The sequence below is a fragment of the Dromaius novaehollandiae genome, chromosome 5 (assembly GCF_036370855.1).
Source record: "Dromaius novaehollandiae isolate bDroNov1 chromosome 5, bDroNov1.hap1, whole genome shotgun sequence".
Classification (NCBI taxonomy): domain Eukaryota; kingdom Metazoa; phylum Chordata; class Aves; order Casuariiformes; family Dromaiidae; genus Dromaius; species Dromaius novaehollandiae.
The window spans coordinates 43,236,809-43,249,053 of record NC_088102.1 but is presented as its reverse complement, the minus strand read 5'-3'; the positions used below and the strand labels follow the sequence as shown (position 1 = coordinate 43,249,053).

The 12,245-nt window shown below is 42.1% G+C and overlaps 2 protein-coding genes across 5 annotated transcripts in view; one reads left to right on the top strand and one right to left on the bottom strand.

The window, feature by feature from the left end:
- The window catches only part of ITPKA (inositol-trisphosphate 3-kinase A), a 36,960-nt gene extending 31,133 nt beyond the window's left edge, over nt 1-5,827 (top strand). The window contains exons 6-7 of one of the 2 annotated variants that reach the window (XM_026095642.2): nt 929-1,000; nt 1,884-5,827. In XM_026095642.2, coding sequence (XP_025951427.2) covers nt 929-1,000; nt 1,884-2,087 — 276 coding nt within the window. In that variant the 3' untranslated portion in view covers nt 2,088-5,827. The remainder of the gene's footprint in view (nt 1-928; nt 1,001-1,883) is intronic. The other variant, XM_064512617.1, reaches the window with a different exon arrangement.
- Nucleotides 5,828-6,158: 331 nt separating this feature from the next.
- The window catches only part of LTK (leukocyte receptor tyrosine kinase), a 103,027-nt gene continuing 96,940 nt past the window's right edge, over nt 6,159-12,245 (bottom strand). For all 3 annotated transcript variants that reach the window (XM_026095848.2, XM_064512616.1, XM_026095849.2), the window contains one exon: nt 6,159-11,931. In XM_026095848.2, the coding sequence (XP_025951633.2) occupies nt 11,155-11,931 (777 nt within the window). In that variant the 3' untranslated portion in view covers nt 6,159-11,154. The remainder of the gene's footprint in view (nt 11,932-12,245) is intronic.

Below are 12,245 nucleotides of genomic sequence, written 5' to 3'. Positions count from 1 at the left end.
GAACAGTAGTTGGCTAAGACCAGCTGCTGCAACTTTTGCCATAGTCAGGGTTGCATAAGTTCACCTCTCATTCCTTGTGCTAGCAAAAACTGAGACAGGCTAACTTGTGGCTTGCTATCAGCCCTCCACCGTAAGTGTATGATGTCTCAGAAGGATGCTGATGTCTAAGAGAGGGTTATGTTGGCAGGAAAACTTGTGGCCTGTGAGTTCAGTCTAGAAAGGATGAAACCTGCACAGGGGCCAGGGAGTGAGATTGGCAGTTGGCTGTGCTCCCCAGTGTGAGAGTTGGTCCAGGAGCAATTCCTGTAAGCTACTTAAAGGTCATTCAAGGGTAGCACAGCAGGCATGTGGTAGGTGGCATAACATGGCTCTCGTTTTTGGAAATTCAAAGGATGCTGTAGTGGCTTGAGACCATGTAGGAGCCATTATGAGGGAAGACCAACTCTTCAAGAGCAGCATGCTTATTAACACAGGGCAGCACTGAAAATGCTTACTAGAGCTTTAGGCATTAGGCTTTGATTTTTCCCATAACATGGTTGGAGCTCCTTGTCTCTAATTTCATTCTCTTTTTCCCTGTGGAGAACTGAAAGACTTTTCATTGCTTGAAACTTTCTTCATTCAAAAAGAAAGGGTGCAGAGGCTCTCTAGCCAGATGCTATCTCACTGCATCCAAAGACAGATGAGAATGTTCACTGTGGCACACAAGCAGCAGAGGAACTCTCTACTGTTCTTTTGCAAAGACACTCTGTTGAAGTGTATTTATTTTCTGATAGGCTTTCAAATGATGAGCTTGTTGCTTTAAAGGACATCTGGCCTAAAATTAATATGATCTCTTCATTATAATGATTCTTGTAAGCAGAGTATCTTCATTCATCCTCCACTTAAAGGTTTGGTGGTTTTTTTTTTTTTTTTTCCTCTCCTGTTTCAGAAAAAATACCTCAAGCGTCTGCAGGAAATTCTTGTCATTCTTGAGTCCTCAGACTTCTTCAAGCGACATGAGGTGAGCAGTGAGCAAGTGCAATGCTGTGTGGAGGTGTATTGTTGCTTCATTTGGTCATTCAGATGCACTTTAGAATAGCCTGCTGTATTAGTAGAGAGGAGTTTATAATAGAGGAAAACTAACATATGTTAACAATACAGATACCTCAAAGCCTCCATCACAGTAATACTGAAGGCTAATCCAGTTGAAGAGTAATAAATCTTCCCATGCCTATAGCTTTGGGCCACTGTAAGGAATGGTTTATTAGTACCAATTTCCTGTGGTTCCTCTAATCTTAATCTGTTGCAGTGGGAATCTCTGTTGGGGGGGGGGGGGCAGTAATGTGGAAGCTTGCATTTGGTACAGTAGCATTCAGTTGTAGTTTGGCAGTCAAGGCTTTATTGGAGTTGTACTGGATTTACATGGATAAATTGTATAATTCTGCTCTACTTATTCTCCTTGTAGGTTTTGCTGTAGAGAAGGCAGTGTTAGCACTGCAAGTTCTGCTTGCTACAGCTCAAGATTTTGAGATCGGACATCTTATTTTATCTTGTTAGTGTTGATTCCCACTTGTCACTAGTGGCAGGTCACGGTCTTTCTTTGAAAGTAGTCACTGTCTTTTGCTGAATTGCAAAAATTGAAACATGCTGCCAAGTGAGCTGGAGAACTGCTTTTCTTCCCTCTGTCTGCTGGGTCCCTTTTCCCATCTACATGCCTATTTATAAATTATAGATTGATTTTTTGTTACGCAAATGGGACATGTGGATTGTCAGCAATGCAGCCCAAAAGTTGTTTTGTCACAGCTGAGGAGATGGTCTGAGGAGGTGATTGTAGCAGGAAGAGTCAGTGGTGGGGGAGATTTAAAGATGTTTTCTTGACCACATCATCCCTATCTGTCTTCCAGGTCATTGGAAGTTCACTACTTTTTGTACATGATGACAGTGGGAATGCCAATGTGTGGCTGATTGATTTTGGAAAGACCACCCTTCTGCCTGATGGGCAGACGCTGGATCACAGAATTCCCTGGCAAGAAGGCAACAGGGAAGATGGGTACCTGTTGGGACTGGACAATTTGATTGGCATCTTGGAAAGCATCACTGAAAGATGAGATGAGCATGGCACAAAACTCACAGGGCTGCTTTGTAACTTTCCGCTCTACTGGGATTGCTCAGTTAGAAGGAAACCTCTTTAATTCCCTCCAAGCTCCTGGGGGATCATTACACTGCAGAGGGAGCTACATCCAGAGCCCAGCTGTTAGTGATCAAAATGACTGCATCAGCCCTGTGTGAACCTGATTAACTCCAGATTGGTCTGTATTGCACCAGCCTAACTTTGGACTGGTCCTCAGAGAATCAGGATCTCCACACTCAGGAATCACACCAGCATGAGTCAAGAGGTCTGTACGGTAAACCCAGAATGATTCTGATTTCAGGCAAACAGATGTGACTCTAGGGTACCTCTTAGTGAACCAGAGCAAGTGCTTGGGCATTCAGGGTAGGGATAGCTGAATTTTTCAGGGAACGGCACAGTTTTGAAACCAGCAAGAGTGGTTTTTTTCCCCCCAAATTCCAAGGCTCCTTGCTCCCATGTATGCTATGGGTTGGGCCAACAACAGCTGTTGCACTGTGTTACAGTGTGTGTGAGGTGGGAAATTGGTGATAAGTGCAAGAAACCTGGACCAAAGGGAGACACCAGTTGGTAGCAGAGATTGCATTAGTGGATGGATGTAGTAACTGCTGTTGACTATTCCTCCTCTTCCCTACACTAGCCTCAGTTCATTTCTGTCAGAACAGCTTTTGCTTTTTATGTAGCCTCTCAGGAGATTACAGATACTCTAGTGAGAGAACAGCACTGTATTGTCTGCAAAAACATTTGATTTTTTTCAGACTGGCTGGGCTGTTGAAAAAGGGGCTAGGATGGCAAGGCTGACCTCTTGCAGGTGAACTGCAGTTCTGAAAAATGAGTAACAACTCTTTTTTGGTGCACAGTGTGGGGCACAAAGGATTTTTTTTCAGGATTTGATTATTTTTAAAGCTAAAAGCCCTATATACATACTCACACACTAGTAACCCCGCTACCAATGTGTGTTTTTTGTTTTGTTTTTTGTTTTTTTGGGTTTTTTTTTTTAGACCATAGTTTTGACTCTCTAGCAACAGACATGAAAGAGGTAATTTCTTGGCCCTGTTCATCCTATTCCCAAATATGAGGATGCCACTTGAATATACAGACCAGCATGGAGATTATGAGGGAAATGTTTTTGCATTTACAACATTACACTAATGGTGAGATCCATTCCTAGGCATCTTCCCTCTGAGGTATCAGCTGTTACCTCAGGGGGAATTTGGGGGGAATGAATGTCAATAAATCACATCCCTAATCCCTGTCTGGAGTCACAGGACCACCTGTGGTTGATTCTTTTTTGACATCGCCCAGGCATAGCCACAGAAAATTCAGTTTGGTGGGTTAAAATCAAGAAAGACTGAAGTGATACATTATCTTGTGATGGCATCTCTGCTTGCCTCTGATCACTTGAACAGTTCTTTAAATGCTAGCAGTATAAGTACTATCAGAATATAAATACTATCAATATGCATCCGTTCATTCAAAGTTCAAAAAGGTGGAGTGGGGATTCTGTAGGAAGCACTAAGAAGTGGAAATGTTTTAGCCTAAAACAGAAATTGTTTGGAACCAGTAATTATTTTTGCAGCTCACTGCAAAGTCAAAATTGTTCTGTGGCCTCCCAGAGTCCCTCTCAGTATTATTGTCATGATATGTTAATGAATTTTCTTTCCACTTAAGTGTTTCAAAAGGTTTACACTTAGAGAAAATAGAGCTGTAGAATGGCTGCAAGTTGTTTGAAAGATAGGATTTCAAGAAACTTTGTTTTCTAGGTTTTTTTGTTTGTTTGTTTTTTAAGTGAAGGTGATCCTTCAGTAGCAAGCATGCATATTATTCCAGATTTCGCCAAACTTTTGAATTTTTATGAGCTGACAAATTAATCTGTGAATTTCATAGAATTAAGTTTTCCTCCTTCCTTACCTGAAGCCACCAGGTAAACCATCAATGCTTAAAGAGAATAGAAGTTAATGAGGTATCACAGGAGAGGACTTTAATAAGAATACCTTTTCTATTAAAAATCTCTGCAATTTCAAGCAGTCCTACCACAATTAAAACTGTAACTAGAGAAGTTAGAACTGAGACTGTTGAGGTGATACAATTGGTTTTCATGTCTAATTTTAATTAACCTCCAGAGTTAAATTTCTTTCTTATGTTATCACACATGTGAACCTCTTGTGCCAGTGCAACTTATTTTCGGGGGTGTGTGTGGAATTTTAAAGGTAAAAACTGATGCTTAAATATCAGAGGAGAATTTGACACAAACTTTTAGAATGACTGTTTAGCTCTAATGGAGAACTAGAAACAATGTGATACCAGTAGCTTCCAAAAACCTACTGCTGCTAGTACCCGCAAGGATGGTTTGCAGTACAAAGTCTTGGGGGAAAACACGGGAAATAATCCATTCCTGTGCAGTAGTTGCAAAGGATAGGAAAAAAGATGACCTCTACTACAGCAGACCTTGGACTGGAAACTCAGTTTAGATCAGAAATAGTTCAAACATGTTTGTTTTGAAATGGCCCTTTTGCTTTTCATGGTGTTAGAAGGGAAGAAGCCACAATCTATTCTACTGCTGTTACAGGAAAAAAAGAGGAGGAGGGAGCTTTTAATTAGCAAACTGCAAGTGCAGGACTCCAAATGAGGACTGGAGATTAAGGGGCTGGAGCCTATGAGCTCATGAGCAAATTACCACAGGGTAAGTTAGATATTTTGACTCACATCAGATGTCCCAGAGTGCCTGCCTGTGTGCACTCTCTTGCTAGCATGCGGAAGCAGCATAGCCTTCTTTCACTGTGGGGTACATCATTACCTTGAACAAGCTTCCATTTACTGAAGCATCAACATAATGCCTTTTTCCAGGCATTTACCGTAAAAGAGCTGATGCATGATGACCAAGACACTTGTTCACATATGAGTCCAGAACATAGCTCTTCAGTGCCTCAGCTGAGATACTGCCTCACTCCGGAGACACTGAAAGTACCTGTGTTTCCATGGCATGGTGAGATGTGCCGGCCCAGAGGCACTTTGGTGCTGTACAGCTAACCTTGAGCTGGAGTGCCATTAGGCACCAAGGTCCTCACTAGTTAGATGCAGCAATGCTCAGTGCTGTAGCTGCTTCATTCGTGTGTGAATCTAGCAGTAGGATGCATCTTCCCAACTTTGTCAATGACTTGCTTTTTGGCCTTTACAAGTATCTCCTAGGCCTCAGTTTTGTTCCTATTTTACAGATGGGAATAGTACCTACTTACCTCACAGGAATGGTGTGAGGCACCACAAATGAAAATGTGAAATGCACAAACAAATACATTGTCTAAGTTAAAAACGATGGGTGTTGTGGCTCCACAAGGATATAAATTTGGATGAAATTTAACTAAAGTGGTACAAATCAAATCACTCTTCATGTTATACAGAGGGAGAATTCACTTAACATCATCTGATCCAGTTCCTATTATATGGAAAAATTTCAAAGTGAGTTGGACCAAACTCCTAAGTATCTCGGCGGGCTCTTGCTTATCTTTTTTTTGTATTGCTGTTATTATTATTTGTTATTCTTAAGGTACTGAGATCAAATGGCCTGTATCATCCACAGTGCATCCGTTCTGAACACTACAATGCAATGCTGACCACGGTCACTTTTGACATTGACTGTATTGGTTGAGTGTTTGTTACTCCAGAGTGTGTATGCTACTAAATAAATGAGACTGGAGAAAAAAAAAAAGATATAAACTATGATTTGGTCACAGGAGAGTCATTTCTTTTCCTCAAGAATTTCTTTACCGAAGAGAGGAAAATTATTTCTGTCAATGTTTCTTGTGCTTTTAGTCTTTAGCATCTAATCTCAGTTCATAGTCTTACAGTACATCATAAAAAATAGCACATCAAAAGGCACTTACTGTACTTGGAGCAGCTAACTTCCACAGGGCAGCCTCATGTACCAGCAGGGAACAAGCAGTACTCCGCTCCTGGGCTCCAGCCTCTAGGACTGGCAACATTTCTCAGCAAGTGAGAGTGTCCTCTCACCTGAGTGCAGAGAGTATTTAACAGAGAGAGAGACACAAATAGCCACCATTAGCATCTCTTTATTTTGTGTTGCAAATATAGAAGTATACATTTGTCCAACATTAAATTGCATAGAAGCAGGCTTGTCATCTACTTATGTACAGTAGTCAACCAAAACGGTAAGTTGGCAAGAAGTGCTGCCATGTTCAGAGGTAATGACAAATCAAAAGCAATTCAATTAAATGAAAAAGTCATGTGACAAAACTTGTGGATAGTGGTGTCTCCTCTAAGGACTCTGCATCAGATTGGAAAGGATAGGCAGCCTGGAGGAGAGAGAGAGCGAGGCCAGGTCTAACAGAGAAACTTAGTCTTGCACAGCTCTGCTGCTCAGGGATGTGAGGAAGTGTGGTCCCTGGCTGACACAGCTGTGTAGATGCAATTACATTAGGGAAAACCATACTCCTACCAATAGAATTTTCTTTTCTTTAGGGTAGGGAGGGAGCAGGTATTGGAGGGGGGAATAAGTTATGCTTGCAAAAGCTCACAACTAATTATACCTGCAAAACTTTCCTAGTGCAGGTCTGCCTCCTGGCAAATTAGTGGAGAACTTACTTTGGGAAAAGAGTTGATGAGAAGGGGACACCTTAAATCTGTGCACAGTTAAAAATTATGTTTAAAGGGAAAATGAAGATGCAACACATTTTTAAAATGAATAGGAGAGAGAGAAAAAAACAAAGGTAACAAATCAGAATATCAACAAGAGTGAACAGAAAGCAGAGAAAAACATATTGAAATTTGCATTATTGTTTGGTCTTGCCTTATAAAGTCCCCTCTTTAAAATGTAGGTATGATGCCGTATGAGCAATATAAACTATTAATGCTAAGCCCACAAAAAAAAATACACATATATGTAAAAATAAGTTGGTAGCTACACTATGTTAAAAACATAAAGACCCATCCCGAAGAGTAAGCTATAATATTCCTATAGGTGGCTGAGTCTCCATGGGGGAAGTGTTGGAAGACTTTTCACATGGATTACAGGATTGAATTAATCACAGACCTCCCGTGTATGTCATTCCTCTATGAAAAAAAAAAAAAAATCTTTTTTTGGCTTTCAATTGCCCAAGTAATTTATTATAATTCCGACAATGTGGGTTCACTCTTTCCTTACTCATTAAAAGTGTTTCCTTAAAAAAAAACAATTTCAAGCAGAATGTATTTTGAAATACTAGAACTCAGGCACTGTATGAAATCTGTGATTGTGAGAATAGTGATTTTCAGACTCTTCTCAGAATTGTAGGATTTGAATGTTGTGGTATATGTCTTTTTTTTTCTTTTTTTTTTTAAGATAAATGTATTTTGGAAAACACATAGCATTTCAGCATCACCACAGGAGCAATATTAGCATTAGTTCCTCCAACATATCCATTAAAAATTCATTATTGTGAGGGATTTGAAGAAGCAGCTAAGAGATCAGATACACAAACAAATTTTTTTTCAGGTCAAAGATGCATGATAACTGCAGACAGAAGATAGTTTACCTATCTTTATTTCCATCTGAGGAAGTTAAGAGCATAAATAAAATATAGATTGCTGATTCTTATAAAATTCCCAACTGTTTCTTTTAGTGCCCATTGAGTATGTGCACATCTATGTTGTGTCTTGTTACAAGACACCACCTCTGGCTCAGTAAGTCCCTGAGCTACGTGCTGTTGTAGACCAGGAGAATATTTACAGGAAATAATCACTACATGCTCACTCTACTCTTATCTTTGCCCTTCCAACACCTGTCTGTTGGTCACTGGCAGAGATAAGATACTGGGCTGTATGGAGTTATAGTCTGGCTCAGTGCAGCTTTTCCTATGCTCTTCCTGTAAATAAGTACTTTGACTCAACTGCTAAGTTAAAAACATGTATGTATGTTGTCCAAAGCACAGGACTGAAGAACTCGTGTTTTATTCCTAAAACAAGAGATGATCTGCAGACAAGCCTGCTTATGGTATTGATGAGTAGTAGGAACTGTGGTTCCAGCTTTGCTCTTCTCCCACTTTACTTCCCAATGTGTTTTATCACTAGTTTTATCACTATTTGCCATTCTAAATTTGTGAATTAAGCAAGGCAAGTGATATGTATGGGGAAAAGAAGGTTGGTTCAAGTTAGGTACCATATGGACAGCAGGGATCCTACCTGCCTCTCCCTGGAATCTTAGAGTATTGTGTGAAAAGGAGCTGTCTTGTGCCTACTACCTTATAAAAAGTCTACAGATGAAAGGAAAGGTGATACACTTCTCAACCTCCCATGACTTCCAGACAAGTCAGTATCTCCCTCCTCACCTACCATCAATCTCCCCCACAGATGGCTAAGGAGAATTGAAAGCAGAGTCATAACTGGCCTGTAAAAGCATAGTCATGCCCACCACTGCTCTGCTCAGAATGGAGCCTGATGAAAACAGGGGTGGGAAGGTGCTCCAGAGCGACCTCCGTTGCAATTGCACTAGGATCACTGTGCTGTTAGGGCCTTTCCACTGCAGGGAGGCAGGGGCTGAGTTGCTGGTGCCCAGTAGCAACAGTTGGAGAGCTGCTAGCTCACCTTTGGGCAAAAAAGCTGCTAATGCATAAACCATGGGACTAATGTAATCTGAAAGGTGAAGATGAGCTGGTGTTATTCTGGTTAGTTAAGAATAAATTTATTTATTCTTGACTGGCAGTATTCACAGCTGGCCAGCTAGAGACATGATCAAAAACTGCATGTTAGCCTCTGCAAAAGGCAAGAATGACTGAGCAGTCTCTTGCTAATCAACTGAAAAAAATGCACTGCCAGAACTCAATGGAGAGACCTTGCTCACTGTGCTTCATCTAACCAGCCTGCACCAGCTCCTGGAGATACGATAGGATAGGCAATGAGCAAGCCACAGAGCTGAAAGGAAGGTGAAATGGGAAAGAGGGTGAGAGACAAGAGAAACTTTCTGCCTTGGTTACTAAGCCCCTTTGTCCCCAAACCACTCCTGGAATTTGCCTATGCACAGAGTGACACCTCTGTTCTGACCAGCTGTCATTGCACAGCCTGGATTTGTGATTTTTTTACCCTACCATAAAGGTCATTGCTAGAAGGAGCCATCATCACCAGACAGGTTCAGAAAAGAGTTTATAAAACTACTCATTCTAAAGCCAAAGGTCTAAGAATATAGGAAGCTAGGAACAAATACAAAGTCAGACAGACAAACCAAAAACCTGAGCTGAAGACACACTTTGCTGGTAAAAGATGGAATCAGACTCTTCACACTGTGCTTTTCTGTACCACACATCAGTAGCATCCATTCCTGAATGATGCAGAGGACATGAAGTGTGTTCAAAGCAAACCTTCTCCTGCCAGCCCACGTCTTCAGACTGTACATGCAGCTAATCACTATGCATGCAGCTTGTGCCACAGCACTTTTCTACTCAGAGAGGAACCAGACAGAGTCTAAGACAGACATCTCAGCATACAGCCTGATCACATGTGAAGGCAGCATGTAATTTAGAAAACTGTTCTATCCTTGCACTTCACACTCAGGAGTTTAAGCGATGGCATCTCTGACTTGTTGCACAGCTCTGCATTTTCTGTCATTTCCCATTCTCTTCAACCATCGATTCTCCTCTGCTGTGGTAGGCTGGCAGTGCAACATTCAGGTGTGAGACAAGGACAAAGTGCTTCTGAGCTAGTTCAGGCTTATACCCAGTGATTTACCCAGGCTTAAACCCAATGATTTACCTTTTCAGTCTCCCTGTTTTGCAGGATTTAACCAGTAAACACCAGATTAGAGCCTAAACAACAGAAGAAAGCCTTAGAAATAATCTCTTTTCAAAACAAACACCAGCTACCTTAACCAGTAGGACTATGCTTGGAAGTCAAAAAGAAATAAACAGCCTGCTTGGGTGTGTGAAGCCAGCTAATGATTTAGCGTTCCCAAAGGGTTGAGCTGTTCTGCCCTGCTGTGTAAGGGGCACTGTAAGATAGTGGTTGTATTAAACAGGTTCCCCTTCACTCTGCCCCTTGTTAGCCTTACTCTGTTAAATGCATCTCAGAAGAGGATGAGTAAAACCAGCAAGAAACTCCAGAGCACCACATGCTACACAGTTACCCTAAAAGTTTCAGCTTAATGCGTACCAACATAGCACAGGAAGTTACTGCGGAATACCAAAGTACTTACAAAAGTGAAGTTCATCCCAACTAATGTCCATTAAAAGAAAAGGAAAGTCTATTTCTCACCACACCATGCAGCTTGCCATTACTCGGAAAACTTCCTGCCCATTCCACGCCAGGAGCTGGGAGGAAAGCAACACCCTGAGGCAAGCAGCACATTTTCTTCACTATTCGGTGGGACTCCATCACCTCCACCAACTATTTTTTCAATATTGAATTTGTTTTCTTCTCCATTGCTTACTTTCAAAACACACACTCAGAGGAGACTGGATTATTTTCATCTTTCGTACTGCTTCCAATTTGCACAGCAGCTTCATTTTTATCTTCTTCACAGCGTCTGCTAAGAAAACAGGTGCAAATGTGGCTGCTATTTATTTCCTTCCCTGACAGTGCATGAGCATCATTAGTAAGTCAGCAGGACTGTACAAAGCTCTAGGGAATACAGCAGCCTTTGCAGGTTGGTTGCTGCTGGCACAGCATGCATTTTTGGTTTCTTAGGTCAGAAAGAAGAACAGTCTGTGTTGGTGACTATTTCCATCCAAATGTTGTGGTTGGATGGTAGGTCCATTTCTTTTTCACCTGAGCAGATTAAAAAGGACTCCTTTCATTAGGTATCATACTCTGAATCACTGCAGCAATGCCATTGTCCTCTACATCTAAGCAGAGGCACTGGTTCCATGGAACACTGATGGACGGAGACAGAAATGCAACTGTCTTTGAAGATCTGGGAATCCAGCAGGTAGGAGGAGGAAGCAGAACATTGCTGATGTTGAACCATCACCCATCTGAAGAAACTTGAAGGGAGGAAGTAAGTGAAATAGAAAGCAGTTCAAGTTTGTCCTTCCAGACACACACATTCCTTGGAAGAATCTTTTATTTTATACTGGTGTAACACTCAAGTCATCTGACAAAGACAGCCCAGAGTCCCTCTCTCTTGATGTTTTCTCTGGTTTAGAAAAAGGCTTCTCATCTCTACGCAGACTGGAGCTCCTTAGTACAGCTGTTCTGGCCCCTGCCAAAGCTGATGGCTGGTGGTCAGTACTATAGCACAAATCATCATATGCGTAATTTACATTGCCACAGGGGAAAGTCTGGAGTTTCACCAGTTCAATCCCACCGATATCCAGGTGAGGGCAGTTGCTTCGACTCGGAGATGCTGGAGATGCCCGAGAACTAGGGGAAGAACTGCAATTCCCATCAAAGCCTGAATCTTCTCGCTCTGGAGTTGCTTGGAGCTTGGAGCTGGGGCTGGAGCGACAGATGTTGTCTAGCACCCATGATCCATAGGTTGGGTTCCAAAGGTTTTTGGTTTTGTTCTTCAGTCTGTGAGTTGGTGGATTGCTGAGCTCCAGCTTCTGGTTTGAGCTCTGCTGAAACCAGGACCCGCTGTTGAAATCGCTGAGGCAGGGCAGGCTGGGCCCTTGAGCAGTCCAGTTGCCCAGGTTCTCCACCAGCAGCTCTTGTGGACGTTGCCCAAGTTTATGCCCAGCATGCTGGGAATCAAGTGTTTTAGGAGTCATCTGAGGTGTGAGAGAAGGGCTCACCAACAGGGGCACTATCCCACTGGAAATGCTTGGGCGCATGACTGTGCTCCCTTCATCCTCTGGTGCTGGGCCACACTCAACAGGGAGCTCAGTGTTGATCACATCAGGGTCCTGAAAAAGACAGGATTGTGCAAGAGGCCTGTTACACCCCGAGCACCTCCAGGGTGCCTGTCACACAGGCATTGTCAGAGAAACACCTATGAGAGTAAAATGCTTTTGGCAGTGGCTAACATCAAGTTTAGGCAATATTCTGCAGTTCGTACAAGCTGCTGCATGCCATCTAGAGAATGCATTGTGTTAGACCTTGCAGAAACAATCTCTTATTTATGGGCTTCCTTTGAACAGAGACTGTGTTTTATCGAAATCAGTGGCAAAACAGGGGTCAACAAATTATAATTTATCTCTCTCGGACAAGTTGGATCCAG